Here is a 25342-nt window from a genome sequence, read left to right as displayed (position 1 = left end):
GACCTTGAGTTTAGGTATGAATCACCACAGGTGGAGTGACAGTGATCCAATGCTTATGAGACGTTTTTTGTTGGATGAACTACATTGTCTTGTGTTTCAAAATTCAGTAACAATTGTGGAGCTCAGAATTTCTTGCAAGTGCTAAAGAAAAGTTGCTAAGGTTACAGTGCTGGTTCAGATTTAATGTGAAAAAGACAAAATCACTTATCCTGTGTTAGTTTGATCAAAGAAACAGAGACATATGAACAGAATCAGTGAGTTTATGTTTGCAGTGATTCAAGTGAATGAACGATGGCAGTGTGTAAAAGGTCCATCAAGCTAGTGTGGTGCTAAATGCTTGCAATGCTTCTGGTTAGTATGGCTTGATTCAGTGAATAAAGAAATAATGTGTCTCTGGTCCTTTCCAGATCTGTGTGAAGCTTCTGAGAATTTGAGAAGACTGCACGAACCACAAGTTTGGGTTGAAATCAAGATGAAAACAGTGAAGAGTTTGAGGTCTCAGTTCGCCAAAGACTAGCGGCAGGAACGTGTTATAGAGGAAGCCTTCTGTTTGGATGTTAAAGGGAATGAGAACGATGTTGTAAGAGAAACATAAAGCATCATGTGCATGACTACTGGAATTAAAAAAGGAAAAACAGAAAATCAGAAGATTCAACTATTATATGTTCTGATATACAGAGGAGGAGTTTTTGCAGCTTAAAGGACAGAGATGTTTTTCTCAGAACTGCTACTGCATCGAAAAGAGACTGTTCTGTGCGTTCGACAGGCTTAGATTCTGTGCTATTGGCGACAGCGGTGTCTATTTGATGTTGGGACAGCTGATTCTAAGTGAATTACATCTAAGATTTCATGTTCTCGCAGGTTTCTTCATAAATAAAGCTGTTCAGCCTGGGCTTTCTACTTGGTGTGATTTTTATTTGAGAGTGCGCTCAAGCAGGGGAGATTATTGTGCAGGAAGAGAAATGCAGTGATACAGGGAGAGCATTTGGTGTTTCCCAGATGAAGCTTGAATCCACACACTCAAATAAAAAGGGGGAGAATGAAAGTATTAGATTCCGAGTATGGTGCTTGACTTGTAAAACTCAGTCATCAAGGGAGAGAATGAAGTAACTTGTATTTGCTAGTGTTGTGCTGTCTGAGTTTTAAGAGTGATGTGCTAATCGACATGTTAAAGAACGTCACGAGACAGAGACAAAATGCTGAACTAGAATGGTGATTAAGGAAAATGCAACTGGCTGAACATATTGGGAGAGCTACAAGAAGTAACTTGTGATGCGGATACAAGTTCGTGACATGTGCTGATACAAATAATAGACAACTTGTGAAACAAGGAAGTGCTATGGATGTGTTTGATGATCTTACGTGTGTGCTTAGATTCTAAAACCTAGTCATCAAGGGGGAGAATGAAGAAGCATGGATGACTGGTTTAAGAACACGACGTATCACAGAGGCAATGATGATAACGTTACGGCAAGGATGGTACATCAACGGTTGTGTGGAGATGAAGAAACTCACAAAGCTGAAACAGGAGGATGAGTAACACAACTATGTTGTGTGTTCAAGGGAAACGGGGTGTAAGGAATCAAGACTTGACGTGGAGCAGAAGCTAGCATGGCAAGTATTGTGCCAAATGGATTGGAACTTTGACAAAGAGACCACGTGAAACTTTGTGAGAAAGTTAAGTGGGCTTGAGTTTAAAGTGAGCCTAACTAATACAAAGACATGTCATTAGTGGGGTTGATGAGCTTAGGGTTTTACTCGTTGGAATATAAAGAGACAAAGGCGGTGACAGGAGCAGTCACGCGTTTAGGGTTTATTGAAGATGCACATGGATGTGTATGACGTCGTCCTACCAGACAGTTAGGAGATCTGTTGGTAGTTTTGTTATAGAGAACTATACTTGTCGGAGAAGACAATAAGTAGTAGTTGCTCTCATCATTGTAATTCTAGATAAGAATGGTCGGCACGGATGTGTGTTAGTACCGTATAGCAATCGTAGTTGCGATCTAATCTAGTGAATGAGTTCTGGACGTGGTCCCGGGGATGTAGGAAACGAACCTCGTTAACAAATTTCTATGTGTTCTTTACTTGATGCTCATATATACATACATACGAACACACTCGCATACGAACGTTTAAGATCCGGACACATATTGTTTTTACAATGCCTACAGCCTACAGGTAGTTGGGAGCCTAAAGAGCTACCGATCTTCTATATGTTTATCAGTTGCAGCACTAGGAGAACTCTCTGTTGTTGTAGAGAAGTTTGTGGTATCTATAGTAATTTTGACATTTTTCTTTGTGCCTTCTCATTCTCTTCAAGTTATTGAACCTTGTTTTCGGCGTTTTAACCCAAACCTCTAACAAAAGTGTAACAAGCTGTGATTGATGCGGATGCAAACAGACTATTAGTCCGAGACTAAGGACGACCTGTTTCTGCGCAGGGCTACAAGGTTTTTTCGCACATTGGTCTAGATAGTGTGTTTTGTGTTTCTTACATGTGAACAAATGTAGCCTAAAGTGGTCTGAAACTGATAATGTCGCAGGCATCAACTTGGTGGGGGATACAATGTGCAACTTGATTTGTCATCTAGTTGGCGTAACTAAATAGTGGACAAGTCATGGATTCACACTTCTTTTTTAAGTTTCTCAAGACTGAGATATTTACAATTGTATATGTGCAACACTGTAGAGTTTGAGAAAATGTCAGATGAGAATGATAAATGATAGTTTAGAAATGTTTTCATATTTTGAAGTTCGTTGTTCGTTGAACACATGGAATCAAGTTTGTTGATGCTATCTCGGATCTTGAAAGCACAAGTTTTATGTATATGGTGTTGAATAGTAGCAAGATTGTTCTGCTCAGGTCAACGTTTTGGATGTTCTTATCGGTTTAAGAAATTGAATAGTATAGTGTTGTTATACACGTAATATATCATATTAAAAGTTAACGTTTGGATGTTCTCATCAGTTTAACAAATCGTAATCTAAAGTTAAAGTTAACATATTATAGTGTTGTTATAGACAATTAGAATCTTAACTTTAGTAGTCAAATTGTTCTGCTCAAACTAACGTTTGGATATCCTATAAACAAATCGAATATTATAGTGCGTATACAGGTACTATATATCACATTTTAAAAGTTAGATAGTGCACGATGATATTGTCTACAAACGATGAATGAATATAATATACTTGATAATTGGTTGTTAGTACCAAACTGAATAATTGACCCAAACCTACCCCACATCCATCAAGTGACCATCCACCAAACAAAACTGCAAATGGACAAAGGAATCGAATTAATTACTTAACCAAAAGCCAAACAAGTGTGTGTGATTACGTTTCTTGTTGTTAAAGGTTTTATACTTTGTCTGGCTACATACACCTACAAGAACAAAACGACATCGTTGTAGAGTATCCTAAATGAGTCACGTTTCTCAAAGCGAGAATCAATCAAACAAAGAAGAAGACTTCCTTTTCAAAACACGTGTGTCTGAAAACAGAAATAAAGAAGACCGAACCAGAAACGGCGTCCAAAGAGAAAACGCGTTGAACGTTTTAGGTTCGCAATCGTTGTACAATACCGACCAAACATCAGATTGTGATTATCATTCCTTATTATTATTACCCCTCATCAAATCAAGTTTTGTACTTTCTCTCTCTCTCTCTTTCTCTCTCATGCGAGGCTTCATCACTTCAAACTTCCAATCTTGAATTTAGCTTTCTGCATGATTCTTGATTTTTGAATCTGAGATGAAGAAGAATCTTTGGTGGCCGCCACTCGAAAGTCTTCTCCTTTTCTGTCTCTTTGTCTCCACCACCCACATAGTGTCCGTCTCTTGTCTAAACTCAGAAGGCTTAACTCTACTCTCGCTTCTTAAACATCTCGAGAAAGTACCGAAAGAAGTAACTTCCACATGGAAACCAAACTCATCTCTCTCAGCCACTCCGTGCAACTGGTTCGGCATCACCTGCGACGACTCCAACAACGTTGCCTCTCTCAACTTCACCCGTTCCGACGTCTCAGGCCAGTTAGGTCCCGAGATTGGCGACCTCAGAAGCTTACAGATCCTAGATCTGAGCACCAACAGCTTCTCCGGGACCATACCTTCCACTTTAGGAAACTGTACCAAACTCCTTTACCTAGATTTATCCGAAAACGAGTTCACCGGTAAAATCCCTAACACTCTCGGTAACTTAAAGAGCGTGGCGGATCTCTACCTCTACGTAAACTACCTCACCGGTGAGCTACCCGAGTCCCTGTTTCGAATCCCGGCGCTGCAGACTTTCAGCGTTGAGTACAACAACCTAACCGGTCCCATTCCGGAGAGCATCGGTGAAGCTAAGGAGCTTCTTGATCTGCGTATGTTTGAGAATCGGTTCTCTGGTAACATCCCCGAGTCTATCGGGAACTGCAGTAAGCTGGAGGTTGTGTACTTGCACAAGAACGAGCTGGTTGGTTCTTTACCCGAAAGTTTCAACCGTCTTGAGAATCTCACCGAACTCTTTCTTGGCAACAACAGCTTAACCGGACCGGTTCGTCTCGGTTCGACCAACTGCAAGAACCTTGTGGGTTTGGAGTTGTCTTACAACAATTTCGAAGGTGTTGTTCCTCCTGAGTTAGGGAACTGTAGTAACCTCGACGGTGTGGTGATTGTGAGTGGTAACTTGTCAGGTACGATCCCTGCCTCGCTAGGGTTGTTGAAGAAGATTACCGTTATTAATCTCTCGGAGAATCGTCTCTCCGGGAGTATCCCTGAGGAGATTGGTGACTGTTCTAGCTTAAAGATGTTGAAGCTCAACAATAACCAGCTCGGAGGGGAGATACCGAGTTCGTTAGGTAAGCTGGAGAAGCTAGAGAGTCTCGAGCTTTTCGAGAACCGGTTCTCAGGTGAGATCCCTATAGAGGTGTGGAAGATTCAGAGTCTTGCTCAGCTGCTGGTCTATCAAAACAACCTCACTGGTGAACTACCTCTAGAGATGACGAGTCTGAAGCATCTGAAGAAAGTCACGCTCTTCGAAAACAGCTTCTACGGAGAGATACCAGCGAGTCTAGGTGTGAACAGCAGCTTAGTAGAGATTGACTTTATAGGCAACAAACTCACGGGGGAGATACCACCGAACCTCTGCCACGGGAAGAAGCTGACGGTGCTTAACTTGGGCTCTAATCAGCTCCACGGTACGATACCGACGTCTATCGGTCATTGCAAGAGCATCGAGAGGTTCATCCTCAGAGAGAACAACCTCTCGGGTCTTCTCCCTGAGTTTTCTCAAGATCACAGCGTTTCGTTTCTTGATTTCAATAGTAACAGCTTCGAAGGACCGATCCCTAGAAGCTTCGGAAGCTCTAGGAACCTCTCTAGCATCAACCTGTCTAGAAACAAACTCACCGGACAGATACCTTCGGAGCTTGGGAACTTAGCGAGCCTCGGTTACTTGAATCTTTCACGTAATCTTCTCGAAGGCTCTCTACCACCTCACCTCTCTAACTGCGTGAGCCTCGAGCGTTTTGACGTTGGTTTCAACAAGTTAAACGGTTCGGTTCCTTCGAGCTACAACACATTGAAAGGCTTGGCCACTTTGGTTCTCAGCGAGAACCGGTTCTCAGGAGGTATCCCTTCGTTCTTGCCTGAGCTAGTGAAGCTATCAGATCTGCAGTTGGCTAGAAACGCTTTTGGCGGTGAGATTCCTTCGTCTGTTGGTTCGTTACCGAACCTGATCTATGGTTTGGACTTGAGTGGAAACGGATTAACAGGCGAGCTTCCAGATAGCTTGAGGCGTCTTCTCAAACTAACGAGAGTCAACGTGTCCAACAACAAGCTGACGGGATCTTTGTCTGTTCTCGGTAACCTTACCTCGTTGCTACACGCTGATGTCTCGAACAACCAGTTCACCGGTCCAATACCTGAGAAGTTGAAGAATCAGTTAAGCTCTGATCCGTCGTCGTTTTCTGGAAACCCTAACTTGTGCATTCCACGTTCCTTCCTCATAAGCAACAATAGCGAGATGAGTTACTGCTTTGATCAATCTAGACGCGGCAAGAGTGGTCTCAGCACGTGGAAGATCGTGCTTATATCAGTCTTGTCTTCTTTATTTGTGTTGGTTTTGGTTAGTGCTCTTGTCTTCTTCATCTGCCTACGCCCTCGCCGTCGTGGTCCTGAAGAAAAACCAAAGAAAGATGCTTATGTCTTCACCGAGGAACCAGGTCCATCTCAGCTGCTCAACAAAGTCCTTGCAGCGACTGACAATCTGAACGAAAAACACATCATCGGAAGAGGAGCTCACGGTATTGTGTACAGAGCCTCTTTAGGCACGGGCGAGGTCTACGCGGTGAAGAGACTCGTTTTCGCATCTCACATCCGAGCCAACCAGAGCATGATGAGGGAGATCGAGACGATAGGGAAAGTCAGGCACAGGAACCTGATCAAGTTAGAAGGGTTTTGGCTGAGGAAAGAAGACGGGTTGATGCTGTATAGATACATGCCTAGGGGTAGCTTATACGACGTTCTTCACGGTGTTAGCCCTAAAGAAGACGTGCTTGAGTGGTCTGCACGGTACAACATTGCGCTTGGGGTCGCTCATGGACTGGCTTATCTGCACTATGATTGTCATCCTCCGATTGTTCATCGTGACATTAAGCCAGAGAACATACTCATGGACTCGGATTTGGAGCCTCACATTGGTGACTTTGGTTTGGCTCGGCTTCTTGATGGCTCAACGGTCTCAACTGCTACTGTTACAGGCACAACCGGGTACATAGCACCAGGTAAACATATCATCTCACGATACATATTAGACTTGATGATGTTCGGTTTAGAGTTTCCTGGTTTGTTGTATATATATTATATGTTTCTTGTTCCTCACGCATGAAACAGCACCATACTTATTAGACACGGTATAATTCGGTTTAGAGTTTAACCGGGTTAGTTACTGGTTTATAATCTGTTAAGGCTTGTTTGTTGTAAATATACTTTGTTTCTTCTTTCTCACGCACAAATTGTACTATACATATTAGACTTGGTATAGTTTGGTTTAGAGTTTAACCGGTTTATAATCTGTTAGGTTTTGGTTTGTTGTGAATATATTCTCTGTTTCTTGTGTCTCACGCATGATTTTGTGTAGAGAACGCTTTCAAGACGGTGAGGGGAAGAGAATCAGACGTTTACAGTTACGGAGTTGTGTTGCTGGAGCTGGTTACGAGGAAGAGAGCGGTGGACAAGTCCTTCCCGGACAGTACTGATATTGTAAGCTGGGTGAGATCTATGTTGAGCAACAGCAGCGTGGACGACATGGTGTCAACAATTATTGATCCGGTTCTTGTGGAAGAGCTTCTTGATTCGGATCTTAGGGAACAGATAGTTGAGGTGACTGAACTGGCACTGAGCTGTACAGAGAGAGATCCAGTAAAGAGACCGACGATGAGAGAAGTGGTGAAAGTGTTGTGCGATGCGCAAGGTCTTGGAAGATGCTCCTCTGGTTCAGTTCGCTAATCTATTAATGCAAGAGGAACGGGATGTTATTAGTAGTGTGTTTGAAATGTTATTAGTATTGTGTTTGAATCTTTCGGTTAGCTAGAAGTAATATAACTCGGGCCCATCTATGAAGGACCGTTATTTGAAACCATGTTTGTAAAATTGACTCGTCAATCAATATAACTAAATCTGAAAGAAAACTAATTTGGAATGTTTTTATATTTCTATGTCAGTTTAGTAGTGATTGTAAAAGATAAAGTTCAATTATTATTATTATTTCTGTTTAAAAAAAAAAAAGTTCAATTATTTCGGTGAACACAGAAAAGGTTCATTTAAGGATTTATTTGCTGAATAACCTAAAACATGAATGAAATTAAGTGCATGCTAGTGATTTTGACATTATTAAGAAACTAACATTTTGCTCCCTTTTGCTCCGGTAATACCCTCAACAACAACAATTACCAAGTCACAGAAAGAAAAAGTGTTACCAAAATAAAGAATAAAATACAGCCACATCACACCAAAAAAGAGAAAATAATTCCTCCACATCACATACATAATAACCACAAACATTTCACTAGTTATATTTCATATCATCAAAATAATTTAGAATCAATTACCCCCTCTGTTTTTTAAAGATGTATGTTTTGATGTTTTCACACATATTAAGAAAACACATTAACTATACATCATTTTTAGAAATTATCAAATTTCAATGCATTTTAACCAATATTCTTTCAATAAATTCAATCAATTTTATTGAAATTTGCAATTTTTGCATAGGAAACATAAAAAATACATCTTTGTGAAACAATTTATTTTTCTAAAACATCTATCTTTAAAAAACAGAGGGAGTATATCTTAACACTTAAATCTAAATACTAAAACTTATTTCAATCCCACATTAATCCTTAAATATTAAACCCTAAACCTTTATCAATAAATTATAAACCCAATTATAAATCATAAACATGAAATATAAATTTAAACTCAAATCCAACTTTTAAATACCAAATCCTAAATGGTTATCACTAACCCTAACCTGGATTTGTCAACCCACATCCGAAATATAAATAGTTTCTTCCATTTTCAGATAATGACATTGACCAGGTTCATAATACTATACTACATAGTGGATATATTATAGTATTTTTAGAGTGTACGGAGAACTAAACTTTAGTTCTCGTTCAATAATTCAGGGTGTTGTACAACTATATTATTAAATAGAATATAGATGTTGTACTACTATATTATTAAATAAAATAGACTTACATTACAACATAGAAGATGTCATATCACTAATAAACTGAGTAACGAGGGTGAGTAAGTGAAACTCAACCCAGATTATAAAACTACACCTTAACTCGGAAATGTCAACCCACATCCGAGATATAAGCAGTTTCCCCCGTCTTCAAATAATGATATTCACCAGGTTCATAATACTATACTACATGGTGGATATAGTATAGTACTTTTATAGCCGCATTACGACATAGATGAGGTCATATCACTAATAAAGAGAGTAACGAGAGTGAGTAAGTGAAATTCAACCCATATGATAAAACTATACCCTAACCCGGAAATTTTAACCCACATCCGATATATAAACAGTTTCCCCCGTCTTCAAATAATGATATTCACCATGTTCATAATACTATACTACATGGTGGATATAGTATAGTACTTTTATAGTGTACATGGAACTAAACTTTAGTTCTCGTTCAATAATTCAAAGGACTTTAGTAGCCCTAATATAAGCAACAGAGTATCAAGTGTGAGTTAGTAAAACTCAACCCAGATGATAAAACTAAGCCCTAATCTGGAAATGTCAACCCACATCTTAGATATAACAATTTTCCCTGTTTTAAGAAATAATATACAAATATGTCTCAAATAGTATGGTAACCTTACATAAATAGCTACATTAAAGAATATAAACTATACTATTCCGTTCATCTAATATAGTATAGACACCGAGTTCATCTTCTTCAATTTTTCTTTTTTTCAAACGTGTTGATACACCTTCACTTCGTTCACTGTCGTTATTCTTCACCACCGTATAAAGATCATCTTTATCTCCTATTTTTTTTTCCGACACAACAACGCTTCTAACGCTTCGCCGTCATTATTCTTTACCATTAGATCACTAAATCAAAAAGAGAAACATAGTATAAAAACAGAAACAAAAACATAATATAAAAACAGAAACATAGTATAAACAAAAACATAAACAAAGTACAAAAAACAAAAACAGAGTATAAAACAAAAACAGAAACATAGTATAAAAGCTCGATGTTACCTCATTCTCTATGGTACCATATTCTTCTCCAAACTCAATTTCTTAAGCCCATAATCTGGGTTTCTTCCTTGCTTTGAGATGAATGTACGTGTGTTTTTACGAATGAAGAAGAAACAAAGATTTGGTAAAAAGAGGAAGAAAGAGATAGAAGATGTGTATCTATTGTAGCCACAATTTATTATATTGTTTAGTTAATAATTATTTTAATAAATAAACTTTCAGCCTTGGTTCGAAAAAGCGAGCACTTTTGGCGCCATGGCGCTAAAAGCCACAAGGCGAGGACCTCATCGCCAAGGGACCCCATTGCCAGGCGAGTTACATAAAACCCTCGCTTTATGTCGTTTTTCCTCGCTTTTGTTATTTTGCTTAAGCGGTAAAAACGCCGCTTTATTGTACCTATACAAAAAATAAGATTTGATTGGCGTTATTCACCTTATAACTTATAGGCATGTAGAGGAGAGTAACCCTTATTCACCTAATCGTGTAGATTTCCCACTAACCTACACTACTAGTGTACCCCAGCTATTGTGATCGTTTAGATTTCCCACTAAGCTAGGATACATAGTTTCTTCTTCTAAAATCAGTAGCTTTTTTCTGTAATATAAGTTTATGATCATGTCTCTTTTATATCATAGGCTGCTAATTGCTTCTTCTTATTCCATGTTTGTTTGCGTTGTAGTTGTGAATTGTGATCATGTTTTGTTTTTATCATAGCTTCTTCTCCTTAAGTGATTAGCTTCTTTCTGTATGTAATTTTATGATCATGTCTTGTATATATATGATGTTTTGTTTCCCACTAAGCTAGGATACTCAATAGCTTTTTCTCATTCGATGTTTGTATATGTTGTAGGTGATCATGTCTAAAGCTGGTATTATCATTTGGTGTGTTGCATTTGCTATATGAACCTTTGAGTTTTATTTATGGATTTGGTGTTTTTAGTTTCTATCTTAGCATTCTTGTTTACGTAATATATAGAGATATGGTTTTGAAGAGTACCTTTTGTGATGCAGGTACACAAGGCGCTGGCAATGTGGCGCCATGGCGCTAGGCGCTAAGCGCCAGCCTCCTCGCTTCATCTCGCTTTGCGCAATTTCGAACTAAGCTCTCAGCAGGTCACATGAGTCACAATTGAGGGACAATATGGCTATTATTTATAATGTGATGGTTGTGTATAGGAGAAATATGGGTTTTAGTTATCTAATGAATTATAATTTGTTTGAAGGTTGTACAGTCCAATTCACCTTCATTTAATTCTTGAAAATTTGTATCTCCAAATATATAGCTTCTTACAGTTTCTTTGTGGACTCATGTTTATGGGGTTTGTTGATTTTCTAAAGAGAAACTAAAGAAGAGTTTAAATAAAATAAAGAAGAGTTTGGAATAAAACTTTATTTTTTTCTCTAAAAGAAGACAAAAATGAATATGAAATAAAGTGTTATAACTCTACCAATTTTTCATTTCATAATGAAGTCATGGACAAACAAAAATAGATTACTCTATTTATTTTATAGAGTAAATTTCAAAATATATTGAAATATAGAATTGATTTAGGGCATTTGTTATTCTATATTTACTTTTATATTATTTTGGAAAAAAAATAGAGTTGGATTAGAAGTATCCTTAACATGGTCAGATTTGGGTCAAATTCAATGAAACATTTGGCAAAATTCGGTAGATTTCTTACATAAGGATAGACCCTAAATTATTTTAAAAGAAAATTATACTGAATTTTTTAACTTGTTAAAATTGTTATTACATAATCAAATACAGACTCGATTTATCTGAATTTGTTAACTTTTTTAAAAGTGGATGCTCTTGAAATTACTAGTCAAATATTTCTGCGAAAGAAAAAAAACAAGATCAATTTTGACCTTTTAAAAATATTTTATGGATTCTTGTGCTTACATTACATTGGAATTTGCTGGATAGAAAAAAATTAAAAAAATTAAAGGAAAATAAATGGCTGACAGTAACAACACGAATAGGAAAGGTTTGTGTTTTCAAGGCCTGAGGTGTTTTGGACGGTACAGATGAGGCAAATAAGAATCTAACGGACTGAATTCTCTGAAACACTAACGTCTTCCGCTTATTTCATCTGAGCATTTGTCTGAAAATGCTACATCGAAAGGCATCTTTTCGTCTCTCTCTGCTCTCTCTTTCGCGTAATTTCTCGGAGCCCTAATTTAAATTTCTCAACTTCGTGAGGTTGGTGGTTTTACAATCTAATGTCTTGTTTCTTCTTTTCCATGAAATCTTGAATATTAATTTAAATGAATGGTTTACTGTAGATACAAGTTTTCATTTTTCTTGTTTCCGTTGGCGAATCTGAAATTAATATGTTTTGGTGTTCAATTAAGGGTTGGTGTAGCTACGCCATGCTCCTTAGACCTTAGGTTTATATGCCTTTACGGATCTTGATGGGTAAAAAGGAAGCTTTCTTACTTTGTCCTTCGTTGTTTCTCCTAGGGCACAAAAGATCTGGTGTTGTTGTTAGATTTGTACATTTTAGGTTTTATGAAAATACCCTTTACTTTTGCATCTTGGTGGGTTCACAAAGTGTAGCAAAGTTTGCATTTTTTTAGGGTTTTCGATTCTTGTAGGGATTCTATATTGAAGGCTAAGCTTGCTCTTAAAATGGATTCTTTTGCATTTCCTTGTAACTTTCTTTGGTACTGCAAAGAGTATAACCCACAAGGTGAAACTGCAAGGTGTTGTTCTAGAGGGCTGTGTAGTAAATGCTGTGATATTTATTTTATCTGTTTGTGAGAGAAAATGCTAATCTAAGCCTTTGTCAATGCTCTTTAACCCAAATCATGGTCCCATTTTTTTTTACAGGAGTTTTTAGCAATGGAAGGAGTACCAGGGATGAACACTGTTCCAAATCCTAACCATTATGACAAGTCCATAGTGCTAGATGTCAAACCGCTGAGAAGTTTGAAACCTGTTTTTCCAAATGGTAATCAAGGTCCACCTTTTGTTGGAGTTCCTCCCTTTGGCCCTTCTTCTTCTTCTTCTACTGGGTACTCACCTTTCTTCCCATTTGGAGCACAACCACCTGCACAAGATACTCCAGATCTCAACCAAACTCAGTACCCACCTCCTCCATCGTTTGTTCCACCTCTTCAGTCATACAGAACACCTACCACTGCATCAAATGGCCCTAGTAGCTCAACCGGAGCTAAAAGAGGTCGTCCCAAGGGAAGTGGCAACGCCAAGAAAAAGGACAAGACCGTCCCCAAAGAGCCTACTTTGGAGGTTCAGGTTGTGAAACGGTTCAGTGGAGTTTTCGACAGCGGGATCAGCGCAGCAGAGCGAGAAGATGGGAATGGGGACTTAGTAAGCAGCGTGCTGATGCGTTTCGATGCTGTTAGGAGGCGGTTAAGCCAGGTAGAGTACGCAAAGGCCGCGACTTCTAAAGCTGCAGGTTCTTTGATGAGCAATGGGGTGAGGACCAACATGAAGAAGAGAGTTGGAACGGTTCCTGGAATCGAAGTTGGAGATATCTTCTTTTCACGGATAGAGATGTGCTTAGTGGGTCTTCACATGCAGACAATGGCCGGCATTGACTATATAACAAGCAAGGCCGCTGGAGCAGATGAGGAGCCTCTAGCTACTAGCATTGTTTCGGCTGGACGTTACGACGGTGAGGCACAGGATCCTGAGTCTTTGATATACAGTGGACAAGGCGGGAATGCGGACAAGAACAAACAAGCGTCTGATCAGAAACTTGAGAGGGGGAATCTTGCGTTAGAGAGAAGCTTGAGGAAAGGGAATGGAGTGAGAGTGATAAGAGGAGAGGAGGATCCAGCTAGTAAAACAGGGAAGATTTATATCTATGATGGACTTTATTCGATCTCAGAGTCATGGGTAGAGAAAGGCAAGTCTGGTTGCAACACGTTTAAGTATAAACTGGTGAGACAGCCTGGTCAGCCACCTGCTTTTGGGTACTGGAAAGCTGTTCATAAGTGGAAAGAAGGTTTGACTCCGAGAACAGGACTTATCCTTCCGGATCTCACTTCAGGAGTTGAGAGCAAACCTGTTTCCCTTGTGAATGACGTTGATGATGAGAAGGGGCCTTCTTATTTTACTTACATCTCCACTCTCAAACACTCGGAATCCTTTAGAATAACACAGCAGCACACTTCTGGCTGTTCCTGTCGTGGCTCATGTGCACCGGGAGATCTAAACTGCTCTTGCATCCGACAGAACGGTGGTGATCTCCCTTACCTTTACGGCGTTATGCTTGTTTCCAGGAGACCGATGGTGTATGAATGTGGTCCAACGTGTCCATGTCACGCCAGTTGCAAAAACAAAGTGATTCAGACGGGACTGAAGTTCCGGATGGAAGTGTTTAAGACAGGGAACCGTGGTTGGGGTTTACGTTCGTGGGATCCCATTCGTGCTGGTTCTTTCATATGTGAATATGCTGGTGAGGTCAAAGACAGAGGGGAGCTCAGAATGGAGCATGAAGAGGACGAGTTTGTCTTTGACACATCGCGTGTTTATAACTCTTTTAAGTGGAACTATGAGCCTGCGTTAGTAGATGAGGATCCTTCAGATGAAATCTCCGAGGAGTTTAGTCTCCCGTCACCACTCCTGATCAGTGCTAAGAACTTTGGCAATGTAGCTCGGTTCATGAACCATAGCTGCTCCCCCAACGTTCTGTGGCAGCCAGTTATTCGTGAAGGAAACGGTGAACCTGTTGTTCACATTGCTTTCTTTGCCATCCGTCACATTCCTCCAATGGCTGAACTGACATATGATTATGGAGTCTCCCTTGCATCCGAGGCTAGAGATGGGAGTGTTTTACATGGAAAGAGGCACTGCAACTGTGGTTCTGTGAAATGCCGTGGTTCTTTTGGATGATCTGAGAAACTGTAAACCCTTGATCTCACACCTTTCTTTGTACTTTTAGATATGGTTCTGATACTAATGGTCTGAAACCATTTCTGTTTGTTTTACAGGGCAGAGAGTAACAAAGAGGGTGTGATGGCTTTTGTTGTGCGCAGGAAACTGTGTATGCATTTGCATGTTCTGTGGCAATGCATACACTTGTAATGTATTGTATTCTATTGGCACCATATCGGCTTTAGTTTCCATGCTCTGTGGGTTTGGTAAAATTACACTCTAGAGCGATTCAGTTATGTTTTAAAGCTTTTTTTGTAACAAACTTATCCGTAGACTTCAAGAATGAGAAAAAAAATGATGTATGTTTAGTATTAGTAGTCAATGTTCTTCATGTGCTCCTTGGAAAGCTTCGTTTACATGATGAGTTTTTGTTCCTTAATGAGGGAGTAACCAGATTCCACTGTTTGCTGTTAACATCATTATCATCATCTTCGAGGGGAAATGGCTTATTTCCCTACAAACTAGTTGTTCCCGTCTTTTTCACACACGAATTTTTAAACCATGCCAAAAACTACACGAACAACGGAAATATTGCTTATTCTCTTGTGAACTAGTTATTTTCAGCTTTTTCACACAGAAATTTTTAAACTTTGCCAAAAACCATATGAACTATGCTATTTTTTGAATTACATACACAAACTATCAATTTTAAGCTATTCCTCTAAAATCGTAAATTGTGTTATTTAAACATTAGCTTAGTTTATGACAGGTGGATAGCCGGTTTAATTTGGGTTGATAAAAAGGATAATAAAATTTATTATTTTGTAAAAGATTAAACGTTTTACATGATGCATAAAGAAAGAAGAGCAACAACATAGTGGATTGGTAAACTAATAGTTGCTGCTCTTCTTTCTTTATTCATCATGTAAAACATTTAATCTTCTACAAAATAATAAATTTTATTCCCAATTGATGATGAAGAGTAAAACGATTTTTGAAGAAGAAGAGCAGTTGACAAAAAAAAAAAGGAACAAAATGATGTATCATCATTTTTATCAACCTAAATTAAACCGGCTATCCACCTGTCATAAACTAAGTTAATGTTTAAATAACACAATTTACGATTTTAAGGGAATTAGCTTAAAATTGATAGTTTGTGTATGTAATTCAAAAAATAGTGTAGTTCATGTGGTTTTTGGCAAAGTTTAAAATTTTGTGTGTGAAAAAGCTAGAAATAATTAGTTCATAAGGGAATAAGCAATATTTTTGTTGTTCGTGTGGTTTTTGGTATGGCTTAAAAGTTCGTGTGTAAAAAAGCTAGGCACAACTAGTTCGTAGGGGAATATGCCATTTTCCCTCAAACAAACTCTTCATGGAATCTCTAGTGGAAACAATGCTTTTAATAAGCTTGTAAATTTTGTAAGAGTAATCAGTTGAGGAACCTCTTCGGATCAGGAAATACTTTTATCTTCACTAGTTGGCTGCCTGTTTTTAAACACCAAACACTAATAGCTTTTCGCCAGAATCAGGAAAGATCAAATAGTTGTAGGAAAATGAAATGCGATCTGTGCATTTTATTTACCAGTAGAACTTCTCCATTCTTCCTTCAAGGATCAGTGGAACATATATATTCTGAAGTACTGTAATTGTTTCATGTGACAATGAGAGGAGCTCTGTTTACAATGTCAGCTTCTCTCCAGTCTTTTCCCACACCTTACCCTTGAAGAATCAAATTATCGACAACTATCTGGTTGTTTACTTTTATTTGTATTTCTTCTGAGCAAAGAGAACTAAACTCAGTTAAGATCATCCTTTCAGAATAAATGTAGAGGAGTCACAACATGCCTTAAAGACCGGCATCAATATCATTACAAGTCATGATCAAGGTAGATAAATAGCCTTATAGCCCCATCCTTAAAAAACCATAAGCATATATATATATATACAGTCAAAGCTAGCTATATGGTTTTCGAGTCTATACACATAGATGGTCAACAAAGCATTTTTCTCAGTATTCTTATTTGCAAATTTATGACATACTATTAGTCTCTTACTGCAAGATGCAAGGATGTAATGTATACTCTTGGAAAAGTTGTTCCAATCCTTATCATGAAGCAAATTATATCTTTTGTTAGAATTTAAATCACTAAATAAATCCATAGAAACCAACATACACTCAAAACTCATGAGTTACTAAAGCAGAGTGCAAAAGGAGTTCATCAGAATCATGACATCCCTGGAAGGTAAACACACTCTGAGACCACTCTATGAATCCTCGAACCTTCATGGGATCGCAGATCTCAATCAAAATCTGTGCACACCAAATCTCAGTTTTACACTCCTCGGCATAATTAGTCTTCCACCAAACTACAACACTCTTGTCGTGGCAAGAGTTCGTCACCGAAATAAGATAATTAGAGGATATAGCTTCAAGTCCCACAACTTTACTCCACCGAAACCAGACACCGCAGCGTAGTTCACCATTGCGAACTATTGCTCCCAACCACAAATTATTCTCTGTCTCTACCGAGGACGGCCTGGTGGACCTGAAATAATCTGATGCTACGAAGCAAATCATGGAACTGTAAGAACCTTTTTTACATCTGAGATACCTCGTGTCATGTTGTTGTTTGGTGTGATTGGGTAGATCGAGTGTTGTGGCACTTGTGGGCTCCCAAGTTTGTGTATTTGGGTCGTAAACCTCTCCGTAATTCTCGTCTTTGGTAGAGTACTTGCCGCTGCAGCCTCCAATCACAAATATCTTACCGTCCATCACCTCAACGACTGCTTCTTTTCGAGGAAGACGCATGTTGGGGAGTTCACTCCACTGATGGGTTTTAAAATCGATTCTAAACACTCTTTTGCTTCTTTTCTTGCTTCCGTTCACCACGAGTCCTCCGCCGATTACGTAAGTCTCCGAGTCAGTTGAGACAACGCTCGAGGAGTTGAGATGTCGGTAAGGAAACGAAGGGGTTGGTATCAACTTATGTTGGGAAAGTATGAACCAGCTAGGGTTAGGGTTTAGGTTGTTGTTGTTGTTATTGAGGTTTAAGCAGACGTGGAGGTACTTCTCGGGTCTTCCGACGAGTGATCGTGCGGCCTCGAGGTCAGGCGAAGCCAAGAGTGAACGGAATCTCTTGGAGACAAGAGACAGGATTGGATAATTGGTCCGAGAGATCCTAGCCAGAGTGTTGAAGACGATGTCGTACGGTAACGACAAAAACGACGGAGGAAGAGACTCTGATGATGACTTCTTCTTCTTCATCATCCTGTTTTGGTTTTTGTTCAACGACGTGCCCTCTCTCTTTGGGACGTTTTGGTTTTGATTAGGGTTTTTTGTACTTTGCTCTAACTTACTATCAATTTTTATTATATATATACAGTATAGGGGTTTCTGGCTTTGGTCGGGTTAATAGATTTTGTTAATCTCTAAACTTACTTCTATTTTTCTTTTAGGAAAACCGCATAAACAAAAACAGGAAGTTATATTTATTTTTATTTTTAATATTTTTGTAGATAAATGCTACGATTACAATTTACAAGTTATTATTGTGGTAACCACATAAATAAGAGTATAACATCTCTTCATGCCTTTCTCCATCCGTGTCTTGACGCATCTCAATATGAATTGTCTGGTCAAAGTCTGGAAGAATTCGAAAGGGGGAGGGGGGTCTTGATGATGATCATGATGCTGTTCTCGGTCATGCATGTGGGTATCATCAATTGTTTGATAAAAAATTAATTCAGATTGAGCTCTTTGATATATGCATATGCTAGACTAATGGATGAGAGAATGGTGTTGCAAAACATCGACTTCTCGTTTCAGGGTAGGATCAATATCTGAAATAGTTGATTTTTTGATGAAATGTTAAATTTATTTGATCATCTAGAGAGAAAAATGTTTATGTACAATACATTTTTTTGAATTTAGAAAATATTGAAAATTAATCTAACCTTGCACATCATGGGTTGCAAACCAGTGTCGAAGTAGTCCCCTTAGCTTTGGCTTTTCAAAGTACTTTGTAGCGAGAATCTGATTCCGAATGGTTTTATCAATGAGTCGCGCTAACTGGCCCATAGATCGAGCAGTTCGGTTGTGTCTTTTGCTCTTCAGTTCGGAAATGGACGATCTTGCCACAAGTTTCGGTCCCACGCATCTCTTTTTGTAAGTCTACGTAAAATACCATTACATTAATATGTTGAGATTATGATTATTATTATTATCTTTTTTTGGCCTACAATGTTAATCCAGTTACATTATAAACTCCAAAACTGTCATAACAATGGTCATATATACACTTGGATTATATAAATCATATAGGAAGACAACATACATATAGTTGGATCATAATTTAGAAGTATACCTTAAGATGCGTTTTATGATTTTATAATTCAATAATTTGATACAGGCAAGGCAACGAGATACGAATTGCCGCGCTGAGTTTTTTTTTCAGCAACGCCGTCGTTAGAAGATGTTTAGCCAAAAAAAGAAAAAAAAACAGTCATTAGAGGATACTCGTTTGTGGTTTTTGTTGCGTATCATGTATGTTGCGTCTACGCCAGAGTGATGTGCACGTGTTTGACGATCTTGGGGTGCGTTCGGATGATGGTGTGCAGCTCACGGTGAAGTTTTTTTTGTTTGTTGTTGTTGGCGCGCGACTTGGCATCCCTTTTACTTACGGTAGTACAAATACTAACAAAATTGATGGTAATGCTGAATTGGTTATTGGCAGTTCACACCTCATAAAATTCTTGAAGACACAAAAGTCACTCCGGTTTGTGTCGGATGGAGAGCTCTTGTCATGTTCCTATCCTCCTCCCTTCTAATCACACTATTGATATGTTTTTAGCCTGTTTAATATTTTGGAGCTTGGATGTTTTTGGCTTCTCTTTTTTTTTTTTGTTTTTTCTTAAAAATATATTTTCGAGGATTGATACGTTTGAAGATTTGTTTTCCATATTCAAATGTGACTTACAGACTTTACATTGCGACATTAATTCATAATTTACATACGTAAATGGCATGGGTTAGGCCCAAGACGTCTCGGCCCATATAGAGTGTCCGTACCTAAAAGTCAAACTCGAGTTAGAGTTTGAAGTAGTTGAGCAGCCGCGACTCTGTTAGAGAGAGAGAAAGAGAGGATAGAAAAGTAGATCGAGAGGTTGAAAGGGATGAAGATTAGGAGCTTCTCTGGCTCGTGGCCGGATCTCTGAATTGGCGGAAGCGATGGCCGTAGTGAGAACAGGTTTGAGTCATCTATTTGATCTGGCTGCAAATTGGGATTGGGAGGCTGAAGTGTAAGATGTACTGAGTCGTTGGTGGATCTCAGAGTTTGATGAAGAGATGGCGTGGATTGATTTTTATCTCCTGGCTGCATAATTGGGAACTTGGAAACACTTGTTCCTCAAATTAACAAGGCCTAGAAGAAGTTTGACAGAGAGAGACGAAAACAGAGGATGGTGAATTTGATCGTGGGGGATTGAAATCGATTAAGATTTGGATCTGATGGATCGTGGCCGGATCTGATGGATCGGTGAAGAGATAGCCCTCCCGTTAAGGTTTGATTTTTTTAATTGTTTTAGCTGCAAAATTAGAGTGATCCAATTTTAATTGTTTATTAAGATTTGCATGTAAATGAGCTGATGACGCAATCTTTCTCTGGGTAACATGAGCAGCTAGCTAATATACAATCTGCAATCTTCGTTTCCTTTGTTTTGATTCCTTAACCTTATACCCCACCCCCTCTCTCTGTTCTGAAGCAGAGGAAAATCTAATTAAGCTGAAGTCTGACTCTTTGCGAGAAGAATACCATCACAGAGGTTGCTACTCTTCTGAAAGAGGGAGCGAAGAAGGTATATCTACCCTCTCTGTGTGTTCCGAAGCAGATGAAAGCGTTCGGATCTTCGTCACTATAGTTAATATTATGTAATCCCCTGTTAAAATGTTTTCGATTGCTTTCATTTCATGTGGTAATTTATAGTTTTCTTGATTCATTGCACAGCAAATTAACTCTTGAAAATACAGGTAAACCGTTATGGACTTAAAACTTAACGGCAGAGAATCTTTGTTGGACACCAGAAGAATCATTAGTTAGAAGGTTGGAATCAGAGGGCGTCACTAAACAAATCTTCAGTAAGCCGAAACTAAAGCTTCCAGTGCTGAAAAAACAGAGGCGCTCTTTGAATGACCACCTCTTTCAGACCTTACCAAGGATCAATCAATGTCCTAGAGGTCTGTGCCCCTAAGAGAAGTAAAGGACTGATCACCCTTCAGGTAATGATGTTACCAGCTCTGCTTCACTCACTATGTCATTAAAATGAAACATGCTGATGAGTTTTCTTAACTTTTTCAGAAGCCTCTGTGTCCGAAATACAGAAACAGAGGATGGAGATTAGGATCTTCTGGATCGTCGCCCCTGTTCTCTAAGTTTCCTGAAGAGTTTTTTTTTTTTTTTTGGTTCTTGCTGGGAGCTTCGTACATTTCTTCCACCACTCGAGAAAGCTTAGAGTGAACAAAGTTTCTGGTGATTTCCCTCAGGAAAGGCTGATGAGATTAAGAAGTTAATGCATGAAAATAAGCAGCTAAAATCTATCGCTGGGGACTTGAAGGGTATTAGAGCATTCTTACTCACTCTTCCCACCATCTTTGTTTCCTGTGTGATGATTCTGAAGCAGAGGAAATCTAATGGAAGCTGAAGTCTGAGTCTTTGCTAGAAGAATACCATCAACCCTATGTGATCTGAATTATCTAAGATACCGTAGGAAAACGTCACTCGGAACTTGTTTCTGTGAAAAGCGTTTTCATTCGAATGAATTAGCTGCAGCAAAAGGGTGGTCAAGCATTGGCAGAAGAGAGTAGCAACAATGAAGCGAGAACCGAGTTGAGGAATCCTCTAAACGACGAGGAGGGAGTGAGGGGAATCTATGCTCGTCTGAGTCTTTGCAAGAAGAATTCCATCAGAGGTTTCCTCCTCATCCGAGGAAATCAAAGACACCATAAGAAAATGTTTGCTAGGAAGTAGAGCTGAAAAACCAGAGCATTCTTTGGATGTACACCTCTCTCAGACCTTACCAAGGATCAATGTTCTATAGGTCCATGCCCATTTGAAACAGTTCTTCTTCATCAAATGAACGTCTTTTTCTCCAAATTATAGCTTACCCAGTTCTTCTATCCAACTCTCTTGTCTTAGAGCAGAGCAGGGCAAGTTAAGCAATCGAGCGGCAGAAAAGAGACAGGGATATCTGGCAGCTTAGGAGGAAGCAGATAGCCTAGAAGGTTGAAGAGGAAGTTAGGGAACTGCGGAGAACACATACGCATGAGTTGCTGGAAGTGCTGCTCCACAAAGAGCTTATTCAATCAGTGAAAGGTAAGGATACTTTTTTGGAATTTACTGAATCGCTGATTATACTTTTCTACCATCCCAAGAGCAAACTGCAACTTTATGAACATTTTTGAAAAAAGTAAAGGGCTTCACTTATTTGCAATGCTCAAGTCCTTGACGTTAATGCCCATCATTTCAGGAGAAGAGCTTTCGGAGAAACAAGCTGCGCAAGAAGCTGAGTAGGATTCATGAATATCTACGCCTTTCATGTTTCATTAGTACCATCAACTTCATTGCTTCCTCTCTTACCTGCTTTGGTTTTTGTTTGCGTGTTAGATAAATTAGAGAGGTAGAAGAAGAAAAGTAAAGGACTGATCACAACGTTTCAGGTAAAATGATGTTACAGCTATGCTTTTGTTATATAGCTGCAAAGTTGGGAGCTTAGAGTGAACCAATTTAATGGTGGTTTCTCCACAGGGAAAAGGCTGATAAGAAGACTGCAAAGTTAATGCATGTAAATGAGCAGCTACAATCTGTCACTGGGGATATGAAGGTACTCAGTTTTCCCACCATCTTCGTTTCCTCTGTGTTGCTTCTGAAGCAGAGGAAATAATGGGTTTTTAATTATGGTGAAGCATTAGCTGAAGAGCGTAAGTGCGGGGAATCTATTCTAGTACAAGCAAGTACTGGAAAAACTGAGGCAAAACCTTAAGCAAAAAGGTGTTTTTTCTTCTTTTTTTTACCAACCGTAAATTTGTCTTTACTGTTACCTAATTTTTTTTTACTGCCAGGAGAACTCCAACTATATAAGGAGACGCTTCTGTCTCTCCTTCCTACTAGTCCTACAAGCAGCGGCGCAGTCAAGTATTCAGGTTAGGGTTTGTTTTTTTTCTTCAATTTCCGTTCTTCAATCTGAGACAGATTAGGCATTTGATTTCAATTTCGGGTCAGGTTAGGCATTTCACTTCAATCTGGGTCAGGTTAGGCATTTAACGTTACTAATCAGACTTGATCCCTAGTTTCTGATCTTGTCGGGACTGCACCGGTTAGGTGTTGATGTGTTAGTCCGAGCTCTGAACTAGTGTTTAATTGATTCGTCTTGATTAGTTCTGAGCCAAAGCTCGGTTATATGTTCGGTTTTGTGGTCGAATTGTTGGGGTTGACGAGACAGTCTTTTCCATTGTGAGGGCTTGTTCTCACTGGGTTAAATTACAACAAAGTCTAGAATGGGTAGCTTAGGATTTATCATCTTACTGATCTTGACTGATACTAAATCGCTTAACCAATTTGTAATTTTTCTTCTTCTGAAACAGGATTTTTGAGCAGCATCAACGAGCATTTGACGATCTAGGTCTATTCTTCTCTCTCACTGTTGATTTTGTGGTTGATTATCATCTCTCACTGTACATTTTCTGGGTTGACTATACATATCTGAGTTTTAGGTTCGCTTATCATTTTGTGGGTTAATTATCACGTATTTTTTTACTTTACTAATCGCTTCTTCTGTTTCCAACAGCGATGGCTTTCAATCTTCAGAACATGGTTGAAGAGTACGACGAGACACTCTCGGAGATCATTCACCTCTCGACGGTTCGACCCCTCAGCTTGGTCGAGTGGAACTACGTCCTGGATGAAGTGAAGCAGGCGAGAGATGTGGGCGTTGACCATCTCGGGTGGCTCTTTCCAGTCACCGATGCGGGGGACATCCCTGTGTTCAGCACAGGGTTGTACAGGGTGGAGACCCGTTCTGTGAGGGACCATTACCCATGGACCCCTGTCCACGGGCCTTACGGAGGAGGGTTTACCATTCCCTACATCCAGGTATTCACTCATTGGTTACACATAGAACTTTCACCTTGAAAAACACTGATACTTATAAATTATTATTTCTTCTACAGCACCCTCAGGAGGACGACCCTGTCGGTATGCATGCCCTAAGAGGCACCTACGCAGACCTTCCGCTGCATGGCCAGTTCCTCCGTCGTCAGGTCGGGTGGAGGTCTACTGAGGCTGATGGAGCCAAACCTGGGGATGTGCTTGTGCACTACCTCATGGTTGATGAGCCGCTCTAGATCTGATTCCTGCTTTCTGCGTTGTAACACTTTGTCTGGATGTTATTCAGTCTTTCCTATTTTCGCACATCTGACTTATCTGTTTTATGTTAAACTTCTGTTTGGATATGTGACATTTTCTGTTATTTCTTTTTTTGGCACCAGACATTCTCTGTTATCTTCATTTAGTCACAAACAAAAACCAGAAAGCAATTAAGAAATGGGAAATCGGCCGGAAAAATCGCAAACTTTGTAGGAATTGCCAAAACAAATCTATACTCGAGTCTGGCGGGAAAAGTGCCTATTCCAACCCGAACAATTTCGATCATGTCAAATACAATCCAAACAAATGATCAGTGCCAAATACGACTTGAACTTCATTAAAATTTAAAAAACTTACCCGAACTTTTTAAAATATGCCTAAATCTACATTGATTCTAACAGAAGTTAGTCAACCGTTAACAAAATAAAACGACGTCGTTTTGATACACGGTGAAAAGTGCATATTTCGACCCAAACAATTTCGGTGGTGCCAAATATGATCCGAACACATGGTCAGTGCCAGATACGACATGAACTCAATTATAATTAAAAAAATTACATGAACTTTTTAAAATATGCATAAATCTACATTGACTCTAACATAAATTAGTCAACTGTTAACAAGATAAAACGACGTTGTTTTGATATATATATTATTAATATATGTTCATTCCAAGACTTAAACAATAATGTGGTACCTTTTTAAAGAGGTAAATTAACAACTAGACAAAAATAACTTTTTGAAATATTGTTACAAATTTGAAATTTATATAAAATACTATTTTTTCTTCATTGTATTCAATTTTAAAACTTTGGTGATATTTTTTTCTGATTTATATAAATACATAACATGTTTTTACTTATCATATCTTTAATAAACTTATATCTTACTAAATATAATAATAAAATATTTATAATTACACAATCTTAGATATACCTAAAATTTAGAAGTTATTTATAAAAAATTCTTATATAGATTATTTTTATTTTTTAAACTTAAAAGGATTTTTTTTCAAAGTTAATATTATATATTTTGAAATTTTGTTCAAAAATGTTAAGAGGCCTTTTACCTTTCTTTCACTAAGATATCTTGTTCAAAATATTAGATATATTACACAATAACTAAAATGTATATAAACAATCACCAAAGTTTTAAATTGGATAAGATGAAAAAAAAATTAGTTTATATAATTTCAAATGTCTAAAAATATTTCAAAAAGTTATTTTAGTCTAGTCGTTAATGTACCATTTTAAAAGGGTACCACGACACGGATTTGAGTCCTGTAATAAACATATATTAAAAA

General features: G+C 38.6%; 4 protein-coding genes across 11 annotated transcripts; 3 read left to right on the top strand and 1 right to left on the bottom strand.

Moving 5' to 3' along the window:
- The first annotated feature begins 3601 nt into the window (after positions 1–3601).
- Positions 3602–7696, top strand: LOC108805782 (leucine-rich repeat receptor-like protein kinase PEPR1). Its single transcript, XM_018577722.2, has 2 exons — positions 3602–6769; positions 7126–7696. Exons 1-2 carry the CDS (start codon positions 3757–3759, stop codon positions 7491–7493), a joined length of 3381 nt encoding a protein of 1126 aa, XP_018433224.1. The 5' UTR covers positions 3602–3756; the 3' UTR covers positions 7494–7696.
- A 4147-nt stretch (positions 7697–11843) lies between these two features.
- On the top strand, positions 11844–14997 carry LOC108805851 (histone-lysine N-methyltransferase, H3 lysine-9 specific SUVH3-like). The gene is made up of 3 exons (XM_018577818.2): positions 11844–11980; positions 12611–14652; positions 14740–14997. Exon 2 carries the CDS (start codon positions 12623–12625, stop codon positions 14639–14641), a length of 2019 nt encoding a protein of 672 aa, XP_018433320.1. The 5' UTR covers positions 11844–11980; positions 12611–12622; the 3' UTR covers positions 14642–14652; positions 14740–14997.
- Positions 14998–16643: 1646 nt separating this feature from the next.
- LOC108807799 (putative F-box/kelch-repeat protein At2g44030) lies at positions 16644–17986 on the bottom strand. Its single transcript, XM_056998325.1, has 2 exons — positions 17236–17986; positions 16644–17169 (listed from the first exon to the last, which is right to left on the bottom strand). The coding sequence occupies exons 1-2, from the start codon at positions 17889–17891 to the stop codon at positions 16800–16802; spliced, it is 1026 nt and encodes a 341-aa protein (XP_056854305.1). The 5' UTR covers positions 17892–17986; the 3' UTR covers positions 16644–16799.
- Positions 17987–19730: 1744 nt separating this feature from the next.
- LOC108810235 (uncharacterized) lies at positions 19731–24160 on the top strand. Of its 8 annotated transcripts, XR_001943006.2 has the most exons (14): positions 19731–20182; positions 20387–20476; positions 20649–20897; positions 20977–21233; positions 21299–21715; positions 21819–21990; positions 22145–22184; positions 22282–22334; positions 22423–22498; positions 22581–22665; positions 22737–22817; positions 23259–23296; positions 23462–23766; positions 23844–24160. XR_001943006.2 is itself a non-coding variant. In XM_056998326.1 (4 exons), the coding sequence occupies exons 3-4, from the start codon at positions 23464–23466 to the stop codon at positions 24015–24017; spliced, it is 477 nt and encodes a 158-aa protein (XP_056854306.1). In that variant the 5' UTR covers positions 19731–20182; positions 23259–23296; positions 23462–23463; the 3' UTR covers positions 24018–24160. The 8 variants fall into 8 exon arrangements, 1 of the variants encoding a protein (XP_056854306.1); XR_001943009.2 differs by having other exon boundaries at positions 20977–21715; positions 22587–22665; XR_001943003.2 differs by having other exon boundaries at positions 20977–21715.
- The last annotated feature ends 1182 nt before the right edge of the window (positions 24161–25342 follow it).

The sequence above is a fragment of the Raphanus sativus genome, unplaced genomic scaffold (assembly GCF_000801105.2).
Source record: "Raphanus sativus cultivar WK10039 unplaced genomic scaffold, ASM80110v3 Scaffold1113, whole genome shotgun sequence".
NCBI classification, from domain to species: Eukaryota; Viridiplantae; Streptophyta; class Magnoliopsida; order Brassicales; family Brassicaceae; genus Raphanus; species Raphanus sativus.
The sequence above is the reverse complement of the archived record's forward strand: the minus strand, read 5'-3'. Positions and strand labels throughout refer to the sequence as shown.